The following is a 15,938-nucleotide window of genomic DNA, read 5'->3' as shown; positions in this document are numbered from 1 at the left end:
CAGCGCGCGCGCGCGCGGCGGCGCGCCTTCCCCCGCCGGCCCCGCCTCTTCCGCTTCCGGCGGCGGCGCAGCGCGGCCGGAAGTGCGGGCCCCGGAGCGGAGCCGCCATCATGGCCGACAAGATGGACATGTCTCTGGACGACATCATCAAGCTCAACCGCAGCCAGCGCGGCGCCGGGCGGGGCGGCGGCCGGGGCGGCCGGGGCCGGGGCGGCGCCACCCGCGGGGGCGGGCCCGGCCGGGGCGGCGTGGGAGCCGGGCGAGCGGGCGGCGGCGGCCCCGTGCGGAACCGGCCGGTGATGGCCCGGGGCGGCGGCAGGAACCGGCCCGCGCCCTACAGCCGGGTACGGCCGCGGCGGGCCCGGGGCGCCGGGCGGGGGCGGGGGGCGGCGCTGCTGGCGGCTGCTGGCCGGCGGCGCCCCGGGGGAACGGGGACGGGCCCGGGCCCGGGCACGGGCACGGGCACGGGGCGGCGGCGGGGGCAGCCCCGGGACGGGGCTGCGCGGGCGGCGGGGCGGGCCGGGCCGGGCCGGGCCTGGCCCTTTGTGCGCTGCCGGCGGGCGGCGGGGCCGGGCGGCGCTCAGCGAGGTGCCGGTGTCGTTGCAGCCGAAGCAGCTCCCCGAGAAGTGGCAGCACGACCTCTTCGACAGCGGCTTCGGGGCGGGGGCCGGCGTGGAGACCGGCGGGAAGCTGCTCGTCTCCAACCTCGACTTCGGCGTCTCGGACGCAGACATCCAGGTAGGGGCCCGGGAGCGGCTGCCCCGCGCGCGCGAGGGCTGTGGGTGGGGGGTTTCATTCAGTGCCCCGCGGCCAGGGGTGGGGGTTGGCAGCGGGGGGTTCCCCGGCCCCGGTGCCCGCGGGGGTCAGGCAGGCGGAGCTCCGTCCCGGCCAGCCCCGCGGCCCCGCCTGGTTTTGTGCCGCGGGTGTTTGGGGGCGGCTCTGGCCGTGGCTTCCAGGTGGCTGCGGCTCAGAACAGCCGCAGTCCTGCACAGAGCCGTGGTTTATCCCGCTGTCCGTGGCTCTGCCGTGGTGCGTGGGGGAAGATGCTGCTGGGTGGCTCCATCCTTCTGTGGCTACAGAGTTTAGAACGAGCCCTGTAAACTCTCAAGGTCCGCGTAACTCCAGAAGCTCAGTAACCGTACGCGGGCATCCGTTTGCTCTGTTGTTATAGGACCTGTTCGCGTAGCTTCTTTTTAAAGTCGCGTTCTGTTAAGCGCCAAGGTGTTCCCATAGACGCATCAACCAGTGACACTGAGGAGACCAATTCGTGAGGGAGAGCCTGCGTCCTTGTGCTGTAACTTCCTTAATTCCTTTATCTGTTTCACAGTAGCTAAACTTCCTAGCCCCGTTACTGGTCCCAGTTATATCACTCGTTTCAGCGGTGCCTTGGGTAAGAACCTGCCAGGCTCTTTGGTTGGGCGTGCGGGACAATTTGTCTCTGAGCTGGCTGGGGCTGGGGCTTAGAGCACGACGCCTTGGTGCTTTCTTCATCTGTTAATTTATTCCAGTTTCTCTACACGGTGATCTGTCCGTGTCGGGAGAATTGGAAGCAAAATTTTTTAGGTCACCTAGTTACTGGGTGATGTGCTTACAAACGCTTCTTTCCCTCGTGTAAGCTTAGATTTGGTTTAAGTTTCCCGTTTGTTGTAGTCAGGCCCAGACACAGAAAACGCAGACTGGTGAAGTCACCTCGGTTTGATGTGTAAAGTGGCACCAAGTGGCGTGCGGTTTGACTGTGAAGTCACCTCACTCAACAAGCCCGCGTGCTCTGCAGGATGGTTGAGGCTCGCCTCATCCGCTGTTGGCTTGGACTGCAGGAGCGGACGAATTTCCACGCGCGTCCGACCTAGCAGCGAAGCTGATGGAAGTGTTTGCACCTCTCTGTTACTACCCGTCCGTAACGTCGCACTGCCTGAGAGGCGCGGATTGTTTCCTTTGTTTCTGTGCTGATGGTGCCACCGACGTGGCTGCACGGCTCAGCGAGTGCTGGCGGGAGGGAGCTGGCAGGGACCTCGCGTGCGCTTTGCTCGGTGCTGCGGCCGTGGCGCAGCGAGAGGGGTCGCGCCTGGGCGAGGAGCGGAGCGTCTCCTCCCGCGCCGCGCTCCGAGAGCTTATTGCGAGCGCTTTGCTGATGTTCGTGTCCAGTGAACGAACGCGAGGGAGGAGCTCGCCGGCAAGATTGCCTGAAGTGCTGCTGGCTGGCGAAACGAAATATTTATAGTGCTCTTTCCAAACGCTTGGGTAGTGATTCCGAGACGGCCGGAGTGGTGTTCAGGCTCTGGAGCGTACAACGTAGAAGGCGGCCTGCGGTGCCCACTTGGGAGAGCCGACAGTTCTGTTGTGGGCTTTGAGCTTTGGAAGCACGGGGCGTAGCAGCACCTTGCGTACAGTGATACGTCCCTGGGTGATGCGCTGAACGTAGGCCCTGTGGAACAAAGCAGGTGGCTCTGTAGCTGCCTCTCTCCGTCCCATGTGACGGCGAGTGAAGCGCTTCTGGAGAGGACTCTTCCCAAGTTCGGTTTTTGGGTTGTTTTCCTAAGCTCTGGCAGGGACTGTGGTTTTAAACTGCACCTGGTCTCGCAAAGCTCTAAGGCGGGGGGGGGGGGGCGGTGAGTCTAGCACATAGAAACGGTGATTATTTTACAAATCCCTGCATTCTTATAGATTGTTCTTCCTGAGACAAATGGATTAGGGTCTGGATCAATCTTACAACAGTGACTCTGTTGATTCAGCCTTGACAAGAAGACTTGCGGCGTCCCTGGGAAAAGAAACGGGCCCGCGTCCCTTGAGGCTGCTTTGCTGACACCACGCGTGCGCCCTGCAAGTGGTGACCAGGGAGTCCTGCTTGGGTTTGCCACCGGTGGCTCCTGTCTGAAACTCTTCCAATAGCCCGAGTTCCCGTCTCCCAGGGGTGCTTTCTCTGAGTCGTCAGGGAAGCTCGGAAAGCCCGTGTAATTCCTGACAGCTGGTGGGGGGGTCTGCCTCTCCTGCGTCGGGGCTGCTCAGCGTTTGCAGTGCTGACGGAAGCGTGCTCTCTTCTCTCTCTGTTTCTCAGGAACTCTTTGCAGAGTTTGGGACCTTGAAGAAGGCGGCAGTGCACTATGACAGATCTGGCCGCAGTCTAGGGACAGCAGACGTGCATTTCGAGAGGAAGGCAGATGCTCTGAAAGCTATGAAGCAGTACAACGGAGTCCCCTTGGACGGTGAGTCCACGCGGCTGATTGTGGCGCGTTTCCCTGCGTGGCCGGGATCTGCGTGCCCGTCACGCTCACAGGGTAACCGGCTGCTTTCCCCCAGGGCGCCCCATGAACATACAGCTGGTTACGTCACAGATCGACACACAGAGGAGACCGGCACAGAGGTGAGATGCCGCGCTGCCGCGAGAGTGGCCGTGCGGGTCAGTGTGGGGAGCGAGCTGGCCTGGCCTCTCTCTGTGTGGGAAGCATGGGTCCGCCTCCCGTTGTACAAACTCTGAGTGCCTGTGTGGGTTACCCAGAGCGCGCTGTAACGGCTGCCTTTTAAAAATCGCAGCGTAAACAGAGGTGGCATGACCAGAAGCCGTGGTGGTTCAGGAGGATTTGGTGGTGGAGGAGGCAACAGGCGAGGTAGCCGTGGCGGGAGCAGAGGGAGAGGCAGAGGAGCTGGGAGAACTTCCAAACAGCAGCTCTCTGCAGAAGAACTAGATGCACAGCTGGATGCTTACAATGCCAGGGTAAGTGTTCCCTGCGCGCTGTGCGCAGGTGCCCCGCGGCATCGCTTCCTTGGAAACGCTGGCAGCCCAGAGCTGGCTGCAGGGAGGAATCATCTTTCAGCCTACTGGGCCAAAATAGTTTCCGTCCAAAGCCGAGCACTGCCCTGTTCCTCTGGTTGCCTTAGCTCTCCAGAAGTACTGCTGCTGCTAAGAAACGGCCCCTTTCCAGCGTTCGCAGACTCGGCAGGGCCTGCGTAGGCCAGGCTCGTCTGTAGCCAAAACAGCTGGGATGAGCGATAGCAGTGTAACAGTGCCCGGGGAGAGAATGGGCCAGAAAAATGAAAAACAGAAGGAAAAAAAGTGAAATAAGTGCCTCGGATGCTGAGAGAGGAAAAAGTCAGCGATGCTGATCACAGCATGCAGGTCCCTAGCGCAGAAGGAGATGAAAAGAGCAACGCACGTGGTGTCATTCAGAATGAGCCCAGATGTCGTGCCACGGCAGGGTTAAAATGTTGGTAGAGAGTCGAGGTTAAACGCGCGCCCGGTGTGCTCCGAGCCTTGCTGCCTGCGCTGATGGAATGGGACACGGCTGGGGCAGCGGTACGGGTGGAGCGAGCTGAATTCCAGAGAACATTGGCATGGAGACGTGTTTTGGAGCAGTGTTCTCTGGAACCCGGGATGCTTCAATATCGTCTGAGAAAGAGTTGGGTGGGGGAGGAGGGCGGGGAACGCAGGGAGCTTGCCCGAACTCTTCCAAGGGCAGCGGGCTGGCCCCGGTCGGGAGGTGTCGTGCTGGGAGGGGGGCGGTGATGCTGGGGGGCTGGTGGGGACGGCGGGGCGGTGACGGCGGGGCGGTGACGGCGCTCCTCTCTCCTCTCTTGCAGATGGACACCAGCTAAAGCGGATGGCGCGGCGCGGCGCACGGGGGGGCTGCGGCCGCCCGGCTCCGTGGTGCCGCGGGAGGGCCGCGGCCGGCCCCGAGGACGGGATCGTTTTCCTTTTGGTTGGGCTAGGTTTTAACCTCGTGTAAAGGTTTTTTTTAATGCCGAAGCAGACCCGTTTTGTACCGAGTTATTTTGGGATACATTTTACTGGTTGCCTGCCGGCCGGGGTGGCTTTTTCACCTCGGCCGTAATAAACTAGAACCGTGTCTAGAGCCCTGCTGCCTGCCGCGCCCCGCGCGCCTTTCCCGCGCCCGCGCCCCGCGCCCCGCCCCTTTCTGTGCCCCGCCCGCTGTCCCTGTGTGCCCCGCCCCCTCTCCGTGCCCCGCCCCCTCTCCGTGCCCCGCCCCCTCTCCGTGCCCCGCCCCCTCTCCGTGCCCCGCCCCCCACCGCGCGCGCGCGGCCCGGGCCAATGGGCGCGCCGCTGCTGGGCCGGAAGCGAGGCGCGGGCGCCGCCCTGGCGTAACGGGAAGTGACGGGCGTGGCCCGGAAGTGCGGGGGTGCGCGGGCGGCTGGGCGGATCCCGGCGGCGGTGTCAGCGCGGCGCGGAGCGGGAGCAGGGCCGGTACGGGGCGGGGGCGGGGGCAGGGGGGGCCGGCGGGAAGCGGGGCGGGGGGCGCGGGGCTGGATCCCGCCCGCTGCGGCCCGGCCGGGCCCCGCCGCTCGGCGCCGTGACAACGGGAGCGGCCGGGAGGGGGGACCCGGCCCCGAGTGCCCTCAAACGACCTTCGGGGGGGGGGAGGGGCGGCGCCTCCGCTCCCGGGGAGCTCCCCGCGGCCCCGCCCCCCCGGCCGGGAGCGCTCCGCCGGCCGGGGCGCCGCTGACGGGGCTGGGGAGGGAGCCGCGTCCCGGGGCCGGGCCCCGTCGCGGGGGGCAGCCGAGGGCCCCGCCCCGCGGCGCGGCGGGCGAGGAGCCGGGCGCCGGAGGTCCCGCGGGGCTCCCGGCACCCCGGCGGGTTCCGCGCCCCGGGCCGCAAGCCGGGACCCCCTGCGCGTGGGGGAAGGGCCCCGCCCTGCGGCCGTGAGGGCGCCGGGCCCGACCCGCGGGGGCCGTGCCGGGGGAGGCGGCCCCGTCGCAGGGCGCTGCGCGAAGGGGGCGCGGGGCGGGGCTCGGCGGGGGCGCGCCGCAGCCCCCGAGCGCGGGGCTGGGGGGGCCTCGGGGGCCCGTCAGCGCCTCTCGGGGGTCAGCCGCGAGCAGAGCCCGGAACCGCGTTGCTGGCTGCGGGGCGCCTGGCGGCAGCCGGTGCCGGGATCAGCCCCCGGGGCGAGGCGGGAGCTCGGCGGGGCCTCGCGCGGAGAGGCGGCGGCGGTGCCTGAGCTCCCCTGGCCCCGAGGCCCCGAGGGCAGCGGCGGGGGGCAGGGCCTGGCTGCCTCGCTCCGTGCCCACCCGGCCCTGGTCCCAGCCCCGCCGTGAGCCGGTGCCTCGCGCCGCCACCACACGCGGGGGGGGGCCGCGCGGCCCCACTGGTGCCAGCAGTGGGTGCTCCCTGTTCCCGCAGCCCGTGCAGCCCCGCGGTGACCCGGGGCGGCGAACCGAGCCGGGGGCAGGTAACCCGCAGGGACGGCTGTTGGCCGGATGGGATCCCCGGGGGCTGCCGGGTGGCTGCGCGGCCTTCCCGTGCCCACGGGGAACGAAGGAAGCGGGGGGGGCGCCTGAACCCCCCGCGGCACGGCCGTGCCTGTGCGAGCACCCCCGAGGTCCCCGAAGCGGCCCCACGGACGTCCGAGGCAGGGAGCTTGCCCTAGGAGGCTCCGACCGGCTCCTGCCGCTGCTGCCCTGGGGTCTCGGTTCCGGCCTGGGCACACGCCGCCGTTTGCCGTTGTCTGTCTGAAGGCGGGGTGCCTTCCCGAGCAGTGCTTCTGCGCGGCACGAGGTGGGGCTCTTGCGCTCGCTGCTGCCGGCTCCTGGGCGCCGCTCGAAAAATACCGAGGAAATCCAGGAGGAACCGCTGACCCGAGGCGGCCGAGCGCGGATGTCGGACGGGGGGGAAGCGGTTTGGTCCCCGCTGTCTTCTGCGGGCCCCTGCGGCCCGCGGGGATCCGAGGGGAGCCCGGGCTCCTTCCCGAGATGCTCCTGGGGGCCCCCCGGGGCCGAGGAGCCCCCTCCCGTGAGCGGGGGCAGGGGCAGCGCAGCCCCCGGGAGCCGCAGAGGCACCGGCTGCGCACCGGAGGAACGCCCCGCAGGGCGCTGCCGCGGGCCTGGGCCTTGGGGCTGGCCGGAGGTGCCGGCGGCTGCGGGGCAGCGCGTGCCGGGGCTGCGCCCTCCGGAGGGGCGGTGGCCGCGGGCCCGGCTCCTGCAGCGGGCTCTGCGGGGGGTGCCTGCCCCCGCAGCCCGGTGCCGCCGGCCCCGCAGCTTTGCTCTGCCCGGCACTGCGACGGCCGCTCTGGCGGGCGCCTGGAAGAGATCTGCTGCGCTGTGTGGGGCAGCAGCAAACGCTTTGTGCTGGCAGCCTGACGGGCGAGGCTGGGGCCCCCAGAAAGGTTCTTGCGCCACCGGGAGTCTCCTTCCTTCCTCCCCGGCCCAGGGCTTGGGAAGCGGCCACGCGCCGGGAGGCCGCGAGGAGGCTCCCAGGAGCTGCCACGGAGGGGCCCTGAGCCTGCCCCACGGAGGGGCCCTGAGCCTGCCCCACGGAGGGGCCGCGTTCCTGCCCCTCGGAGGGGCCCTGAGCCTGCCCCGCAGGGGGCTCCGCGCCTGCTCGGGCCCTGCTGCCGGGAGGCCGGGCGCAGAACGCGGCGGTGTTGTTCCAGCGCTTCCTGGCAGAGCTGGGCCCTGGCTTGGGCTGCTGCCCGGCATGCCGCTCGTCCTTTCCGGGGGCTCCGTGTCGGCTGGCGGAGCCGTTTTCCACCCCCGGAGGACTGCCACGGTCTCCGAGGTCCCGCGAGGGCCGGGCCGGTTCTTTACCACCAGCGCAGCGATGGGCACGGCTTTTTGTAGCTTGTGCTCCCGGGGTGAAGGTTACAGGCGCAGAAAAGCAACTACGAGCTGCTTTTATTACTTTTTTTCTTCCCTGCGCCCTCTGTGGCACAGCGGTTGCCAAAAAGCCGCGTGGGAGAGCTTACCCCAGAGGAGCGGGTGAGGACAGCGCCCCCGCTGCCCCTCAGGGAGCTGTGTGCCGGGCGGCAGCTCTGACGAACCGCCGCGCTGCTCCGCTCCGTCAGGGGGGCGCCGGGGCCAGGACTGGGCTGCCAGCAGTTGGCAGCACCCGGGCGTTGTGCGGCCGAGGCACGGGGCAAAGGAAGGGGCCGAAGCAGTGGAACAAACGCTTGAGCGAGTGGCTGCTGAACGGTTCTGGGAGCCTTCAAGGCTGGGAGCTTTTTTGGACGGGAGCCCGAAGGAAGTGGCTGGGTTTGGTAAGGGTTTAGCAGGATGAAACCTGGCCGATTGCTCACGCGCGGCGTAAGCTGGGCGGCCGTCTGCGCACAGGCTCCCGTGAGATCCCGCGCCGCGCTCTGGGGAACCCCCGCGGGAGGGGCGGCCGCTCGCCGTGGGGTGCGGGGTGGGCGCAGGCTGCTGGGGCTTGGAGGTGCGGGGCTGTAACGGGGCTGTAACGGGCAGAGCTCCCCCCACAGACCCGGAGCCCCTGGGGTGACCTCAAACCCCTCGCTCCTTCCCCGCCCCGAGCCTGGCGGTGAGCCGTGGTCGCGTTTAACGCCCAGGAGCCGCGGTCACATCATACGAGCCTGCCGCCCTCCGGCTGCCCGAAGAGGCACGCCAGCCTCCGCAGGGGGAGCACGGCTGGCCCGGGACAGCTCCGGAACCGTTCCCGGGTCTGGCTGCGGGCGAGAAGAGCCCCGGCAGCGCCTCCCGCTCCTGGGGGCTTCGGGCCGGGGGCTCTGCGGCTGGGCTCGGCCCCCCCCCCCCCCCCGCCCTCCCTTCTCCTCTGCCCTGTGCGTTTGCTGGCGGGGCTGCCGTCTCTCTGGTGGAGCTGTGCGAGGTGTGCGAGGTGCCGCCCGAGCTGTCGGCCTGGCAGAACGCTCCTGGTATTTCTGGCTACAAGCGAGGAGCGCGGGGGCAGCTCCGGCCGCTGCCCGGCTCAGGCTGCGGATGGAGTCCGACGGCTCCGGCACCTGCGCGGCCGGGCGCGTCGCTGTGAAACGCGCCCCGAACGGGGTGAGTAGCGGCGGCGCTGGGGGTTTCTCGCCCTGTTCGGGGGGCACGTCGGGAGAAACGGAGCAGCTGAGCTGTGTGCTGCTGTCAGTCGGCTCCCAGGTGGGAAGGGAGAGCGGCGCTTGGCTGACCTCGTGCTGCCTGTGCGGCATGCCGTGGGCGTAGGCCTGGCTCGTCGTTAACAAGTCGGCATTTCTTGAGGAAGGGAGAGCAGCCGGGGGCTGCAGGCGTTTGGACCTGTGGTGGCGCGGAGCCCTGCTCTCAGCTGGAGCCACATTGGAGAGAGGCAGGACTGGGCCGGGCTTGCTCTGGGCTCGGGTTTATCGCGAGGGAAAGTTTCCTCCAGTTGTTCTTGTGGGGGAGTTGTTTTTCCTATGGCTTGGGGTATTTGCCTGTTCCAGCTAATGAACGAAATGCAGAGGCCGATGTTTTTCTTTTGCGTGGGCCGAGCGTGGGAGCTGAGCTACCGGAGGAGTTTGCCCAGGGGTGTGTCCCTGACAGACCCCCAGGGACAGCCTGAGAAGGGCCCCGGCGTGAGAGGGAACCCGCGGGGTAACGGGGCCGTGCCGGGAAGGCTGATGTGCGATGCCGGGCTGTGCCCCTCGGGACGGGGCCGGCGCTGGTGGGTAGCTGCAGTTTCACTTCTCCTCCCTTCAGTGTAAGTCGCGTGTGTGAGGATGGCGGAGCAGGAGCCAACGGCAGAGCAGCTGGCCCAGATCGCAGCTGAGAACGAGGAGGATGAGCACTCTGTCAACTACAAGCCACCTGCCCAGAAGAGCATCCAGGAGATCCAGGAGCTGGACAAGGATGATGAGAGCCTGCGCAAGTACAAGGAGGCGCTGCTTGGTGCCGTCACCGTGTCTGCGGGTGAGCCTGCACGGAGGGGTTCCCCTTCTGCCTTGAGGGGGAGGCGCTCGGGGAGAGACTGGGCTGGGCAGAACACAGCAAGGAGCCCTTGCTTCTTTTCTTGCTTTTTCAAAAGCTGCCTTGGGAGGAGCAGCGGGTTGGTTGGTGTGCGGGATGGGTGTTTAAGAGCCTTCTTCTGTGCCTTCTAGACCCTAACGCTCCAAACGTGGTGGTGACCAAACTGACGTTGGTCTGTGCTACTGCTCCCGGCCCTCTGGAGCTGGACCTGACAGGTGAGCTGGGAAACAAGGTCGGCCCTGCTTCCAGGTCAAAGCTGCTGCGATGTGGGGCCGTCCAGGAGGTGCTGCCAAAGCACCGGTGGCGCGGTGGGCGAGCCCCCCTGCCCCTTCGCTGGGTGCAGAGCCAGCGCCCCGGCCACGGAGGATTCTCCACTCCAAGCCCAGCTGCCTGTGTCTGAGCTCCCCTGTCTCAGCAGCGGCCTTTTGCTTCCCCTCCGCTGCCTGCCCTGGTTCTGTGGACGTGTGAGCCGCCAGGTGGGGGAGCCAGCTGTCCTCCAGCACAGCGGCGCCAAAGGCAGCTTCGAGATGGTGACAGCTCTGGGGCAGACATTACGAAGTGACGCCCGTGAATGACTGGCGTTGCTGCCTGAAGTTCCCTGTCGTGGGGTGCTGCTTGCCCACCTCAGGTAGCACGAGCAGCGTAACAAGCTGAGTCCTGAAACACAAAAATAAAAGGATAAACTGTGCGCTGTGCGTGCAGTAGGGGTCCAGTCCCCAGCTGCTGCACACCCTGTCCTGAGCACCTCTTGCAACTTAAATCCATCCCAGAGCATGATAGAAAGGGGCCCCGAATCACCATCTCCCTTCTTTGTAGGTGACCTGGAGAGTTACAAGAAGCAGGCGTTTGTGCTGAAGGAGGGTGTGGAATACCGGATAAAAATCTCCTTTAGGGTAAGAATTCAGATCTGAAAAGTGAGCAACAGTGAACTTGGGAGCATCTGACTGCTGCAGTCCCAGCACAGGGAGTACCTGAGCCCCAAGACGATTGGGAGGGAGCAAATAGGCCACTGTGGGTGGGGCGGGCAGCGCATGGAAGAGATCTGTCTTCAACAGCCTTTGCTTGTCTCTGCAGGTTAACAGGGAGATTGTGTCAGGGTTGAAGTATATTCAGCACACGTTCCGGAAAGGAGTGAAAAGTAAGTGCTTCATTGTGGCTCAAGTACTGCTTCGTGTGAGGCTTCCCAGCGCTTTCCGCTGCTGCGGCGGGGGCTCGTCTGCTGCCCCAGCTGCTCACGGTGGGAGGAGGCAGTCTCTAGTGGGAAGCACAGCCACGTCTGTGCCGCTTGTGGCACTGTGGCAGCGTGTGAAGGCTTCCAGGCCTGCGGTAGGGTGGCGGCAGCCTGTGGTCCTGGAGCTTGGAGGTGAACAGATCAGTTATGTGCGGACAGCGGTACTGGTGTGGGGGTGTCGCTGTCTGCAGGAGCTGGTTCTGGAGGGCATAGCGCTGCTAATTGTGGGTGACGTTCTTGTTCTTGCAGATCCTTTTACAGTTCATGAATTGTTGTAGGAGTAACAGACCTTTCGTTTGCTTTAATTTGCCCCAAATGCAGGGGAAGCTGTTAAGTAGCTTCCCTACATACCTTGTTTTTCCTCCTAGTTGACAAGACTGAATACATGGTTGGGAGCTATGGCCCCCGGGCAGAGGAGTACGAGTTCCTGACCCCCATGGAAGAAGCCCCCAAGGGCATGCTGGCCCGGGGCAGCTACAACATCAAATCCAAATTCACAGATGATGATAAGACTGACCACCTGTCCTGGGAGTGGAACCTGACCATCAAGAAGGATTGGAAGGACTAGCCCTTCCCAAAGCCAATCCCCAGAGAGCGTGAATCAGACAGTGGCTACCGTAGAAATCCCTCCCTGTACCAAAGTGCTGACATTGGAACCCTCTTACCTTCCATCCCCTGTTCAAATTTGACCAGAGCGCTCGGTTTTGTAATGTGCCCCCTCCCCAGAGAATCACTGAACCCGTTGGCCAAACCGTGCTGTCTGCATCTGATCTCCAGCTGCTCGTCCCAGGGCCGCGCTGTTCCAGCACAGAGGGGGGAGCGTTTGCTCCCTTGCCAGGCGCTTCGCCGCTTCTCACCTTCCTTTATTCTGGTCGGTGCTGAAGGGGAGACCCTGCACTCGGTGTAGGATCCTGTGCTTAGCTCTCCTGTGCACAGCTCAGGGTAGCTACTGCCTCCAAGTAGCTGAAGAACTTTGATGCCAGGCAGCTATCTGAATCTGTTGGCTAAAATCATGTCCAGCCTGCCCCTTCCACCCAGTCGGTGTCCTGAGGACGCCGGCACCTTCATTTGTGGATGTTCCCTGTAACCATGATGCCTTAATGTGTAACACGTATCCTCTAGGGAGGGGGCCCTGCCCTTGTTACACTTTTTAAAAGCCACCCGCCCTCCCCCTGTTTGTTGGCATGGCACTCATCTTGGTCACGCCCCTCCTGGGTATTAGGAAAGATTCACAACTTCCTGCTTTGCTGCTGGTCCATTCTGCACCCGAGACTGGACATCTCCGGAGAGGAGGGCATTGTGACGCCCCGGGTGACATCTCGCCCCTTCCCCAGGCCATCCCTCCCAGTGTCCAGAGCTGGCCTGGCAGAACCCTGTCCCTGTTTGTCTCCGGACGCTGGGCAGCCCCAGTACCTCTGGAGGCACAGAGGGGGTTGCAAGGCGGGTGGGTGCGGGAGTCACCAGTGGTGCCATCACCTCAGACTTCTCATTGCAGCCCAAGGAGCTGCAAAGCACTGAAATGCCAGGACAGCACCTGCCCTCCCGGCTGTTTTGGGCTGAGGATGGACTAGTCTGTTTCTGCAGCTGCTCTCCTGATGCGATCAACAAAGAGCTTGCAAAGGACAAGTATTCAGAAGCGGTTAATGCCTTATGTATCTGTTCTGCCTTTAAAATCTGTGCCTGGCCTGTCAGTATTTATTGCCTTGACACTCGGCTCCCTGCCCCGAGCCCGCAGCAGACCCCTGCAGCGCTCCAGCCTGCCACCCAGGGCCGCGCTGCCACAGCACTCGGGGCGATGGGGGCCTCTGGGGCCCGCGAGCCCCCGACGGCAGGCATGTTCCAGCTCCGCAGCCCTCTTATTTGGATCTTCCCACGTTGAGGTTGTATTAGAACTGGGACCAAGTACATGTGGCTTTCTCGTAGCTACGTCTTTGCCTCTAACTCTCCCTTGCCCTGCCCCTAGAGAGATTTTTGTTAATTTGATTTGGTGCATATTGTCTGTAAATCCTAGACCCGGGTTAACAGGTTTGGAATCATCGTCTGCTTCTCCTTTTATGACAGTTAAATAAAATCTTTGAACTGACTGCCTGCTGTCTGTTCTGGGTCTGTTCTGGGTCTTTGTGGGAAGTGCCAGAACTTCTGTTCCAGAGCCAATTGCTGCAAACACCCGTGGTGGGGAGAAGAGCGGAATCCTTGGGTTGCCCGTGTTGTGCAAGGGGATCTGGGGAAGTCCTTGCCAGAGGGGAACAGGCAAGAAGCCCACGTTGCCACGGCCTTTGCCGCGCTCAAGGGCTTGTGTTGAAGATCTGTACGTCGCTGCTCGCTCTATTCTTTATGGCCTGCAGTATGAGGGGTGAGAAGGGGAAAGAGGGAAAATGGTGGGTCTGAGGCTGTGAAGGGACACCTCCTGCCAGCTGAGAGCAGGGGGTCCTGAGCCCTGGCCTGCCGGCACCCTGCCTGCGCCAGCGAGGTGATTCCCGTGCAGGCGGGAGAAGGGGGGAAGCAGCTGGAGGGACAACAGAGCCCAGGGGAGGTGATGTGGGATCAGAGCCTGTGGGGGTTTACAGAGCACGTGGTGTGTTTGTGCTGCGGGTAAGGAACTTCACGGGGTAGCTGGGAAACGCTTCCAGGGATCCGCAGCACTGCAGAGGCCTCAGAGGTGGCTCAGCCCTGCTCCTGCGCTCAGGGACTCGCAACGGGAAGTGAGAGCTCCAAACACAAGAGGGAACCGACTGTGCTGAGAGCAAAGGCCCCTTCCTTCTGGCCCCGGAAAGCCGCCAGGGCTGCCCGAGGCTGCAGTTGGAGGAGTCGATGTCACTCGGAACCCGAAGGAAAGCGCCAGGGCCCGGTGACGGGAGCTCGGCAGGGCAGGAGCCGTCTGCAGCCGGGTGGGGAAGCGCTGTCAGCACCCGCGCGGCCTGCGCCCACGTCACGCCTCGCTTCTGCTGCGCCCTCCGCACGCTGTGATCGGCCACGCGCTGCGGCAGCCTCCGTGGTGTGGGGCAGGAGGGGCAGCGCAGCGGGAGCCCAGGCGTCGCCCTCTGGTGTCAGTCAGCGCCAGCCCAGATGCGCCGATAAAACGAACAAAGGCTCCTTGTGGCGGCCCCAACAGCCGCTCTGCGGGCAGTTGCTGTCAGGGCTGGATCCTGTCTGATGCAATCTCCAGCCCTTTGGCAAGTCTTTCCAAACTCCGGACGTTGGCGTTTCTGTCAGACGGGTCCTGTGATGGGGGTGGTGGGGCGCGCTGTCTGGGGGGGGGGTGCAGGGGGCTGCTGCAGCTCAGCGGTCGCTGACTGCCCAGCTTCCTCCAGGACGCGGCCCCAGCCGCAGGGCCGCCGGCCGGGCTCTCCCTCCTGGCGGCCGAGCCCCCGCCGCGCACAGGCACGGGACCCGAGGCAGGGCTCTGGTCACGCTGAGCAGGCGCGGTGCCTGGGTGGGCCACGGGGTTCTCCCTGCTCGTGGCTTCCAAGCAGAGGGCTCAGCCCTTTCCAGGAGCTGCACCTCGTAAACCTTGGCTTTGCGTTTGCACAACAGTGGGGCCGGGCCGCTTTTCTGGTTTGGTGGCTGCTCGCATTGCAGCGGCTCCATCTTTGACAGGGCAGCTGCTGTGAAGCTGCAGAGCTGCAGGTCCCCGGGTGTGGCAGGGTGCACGCACCTCTACTCAAACGGCAGCCTGGGACAGCTGAGGGCGAGGGAAACGTGACATTAAACCCTGGGTGGTGCTGGAGAGCCCTCGTTATGGGCCTGGACCTCCGGCGCTGCTGGCTGGTTAGGTTTGGAAGTTGAGGGCTGCTCTGTCCCGGGCTATGGGCCCAGCAGGGAACAAGACAGCAGAGGAAACCTCCTGTACACAGCCAGGCCAGGCAGTGCCCCACCTGTGCAACTTTGGTGTTTGTAGCCATAGCAGGAGAGGGGTGTTTAAAGGGATTTAAAGAGAGAATCGTACTTTGTTCTTTAATGCTGGAAGGTGGGCGTAAGGATGCCAGGCTCAGTGGGGAAAGGCTCCCCACCAGCACCCAAAAGGAGAACTAGAGGGCTGCAGCACCTCCAAGGTGGCAGAGGGCCCTGTCTGCCTTGCCAGCACTGCTGAGCAAACACTGGCAGCCTGGCCCCACAAATGGGCCCCACCGGCGTCACTGACGTGTGGCAGTGCAGCGGCTCACTGCCTTGAACCCCACAAACTGCTGGCAGCTGGAAACGCCGCTCCGGCTGCTGGCAAACCCTGCCTCCGGCACCACCAGGTGAAGCTTTTCTGGCACCAGCTGCCTCAGCTCAGAGCCCAGCCCCGACACAAGCGAGCATCCCCCAGTGCCCCGCTGGCAGGTGGGAGCTGTTTGTTCAGGGCAGCGGCTCCCAAACACTCTTTTGTGTGGAAGCAGCCAAGGCAGCCAAGTGTGAATACAGGAATACAGGAGCTCTTTCCAGCAGCAGCTGATTCCCCACCCTGGCTGCTGGACGTGCCTGTGCCTGCAGCCCTGCGTGGCGTGCTCAAGGTGTTGGCTGCTTCGTTCATGGCACCTTCATCACCTCAAGTTCATCTGGACACTTTCTGGGCCAGAGCAAGGCACCCAGCTCTGTTCCCAGCCAAAGCCCCCAGACAGGTAACTGCTTGCAGTGCCTGCAGAGACCAGGCTGTCAGGGGAGAGGTGGGGAGCTGCCTGCACCCAGCCCTGCTGGCCTTGGGCATTCGTGGCCCAGCCCTCGCAAGGGAAGAAAGGAGAGCAAAGAGCAGCTCTCGCTGCTCCTTGGACTCGCTGATCCCTGCGGGTCCCTTCCAACTCAGCTGTTCTCTGACTCCGTGCTCCCTGCCAGCAGTTGCCATGCTAGCAGCTCGGCAGGGCGCGGCCGGGCAGCGGGGCCGGCTCCTGCGCCACCCGCCCCTGCTGCGGCGCTTATCAGCGGGCAGCCGGGGCTGCGGGAGGCGCCCTCGGCCAAGCGCCCGCTGCCAACGCCGCAGCCAAAGGCCGGGCGGGCTCCCCGCGCGGGGGAGGGGAGGGGCCCTCGTGCCCCGCTGGGCCCCGCAGCAGCCCGGGCCCCGCGGCGC

The 15,938-nt window shown here is 65.1% G+C and overlaps 2 protein-coding genes across 2 annotated transcripts; both read left to right on the top strand.

The window, feature by feature from the left end:
- Positions 1–63: 63 nt before the first annotated feature.
- Positions 64–4,847, top strand: ALYREF (Aly/REF export factor). The gene is made up of 6 exons (XM_066979946.1): positions 64–344; positions 607–738; positions 3,056–3,203; positions 3,298–3,361; positions 3,532–3,712; positions 4,576–4,847. Exons 1-6 carry the CDS (start codon positions 111–113, stop codon positions 4,588–4,590), a joined length of 774 nt encoding a protein of 257 aa, XP_066836047.1. The 5' UTR covers positions 64–110; the 3' UTR covers positions 4,591–4,847.
- Positions 4,848–5,041: 194 nt separating this feature from the next.
- On the top strand, positions 5,042–12,978 carry ARHGDIA (Rho GDP dissociation inhibitor alpha). Its single transcript, XM_066980027.1, has 6 exons — positions 5,042–5,197; positions 9,397–9,606; positions 9,795–9,878; positions 10,480–10,556; positions 10,738–10,801; positions 11,263–12,978. Exons 2-6 carry the CDS (start codon positions 9,417–9,419, stop codon positions 11,460–11,462), a joined length of 615 nt encoding a protein of 204 aa, XP_066836128.1. The 5' UTR covers positions 5,042–5,197; positions 9,397–9,416; the 3' UTR covers positions 11,463–12,978.
- The last annotated feature ends 2,960 nt before the right edge of the window (positions 12,979–15,938 follow it).

This window comes from Anser cygnoides, chromosome 19, assembly GCF_040182565.1.
Source record: "Anser cygnoides isolate HZ-2024a breed goose chromosome 19, Taihu_goose_T2T_genome, whole genome shotgun sequence".
Lineage (NCBI taxonomy): Eukaryota > Metazoa > Chordata > Aves > Anseriformes > Anatidae > Anser > Anser cygnoides.
The sequence above is the reverse complement of the archived record's forward strand: the minus strand, read 5'-3'. Positions and strand labels throughout refer to the sequence as shown.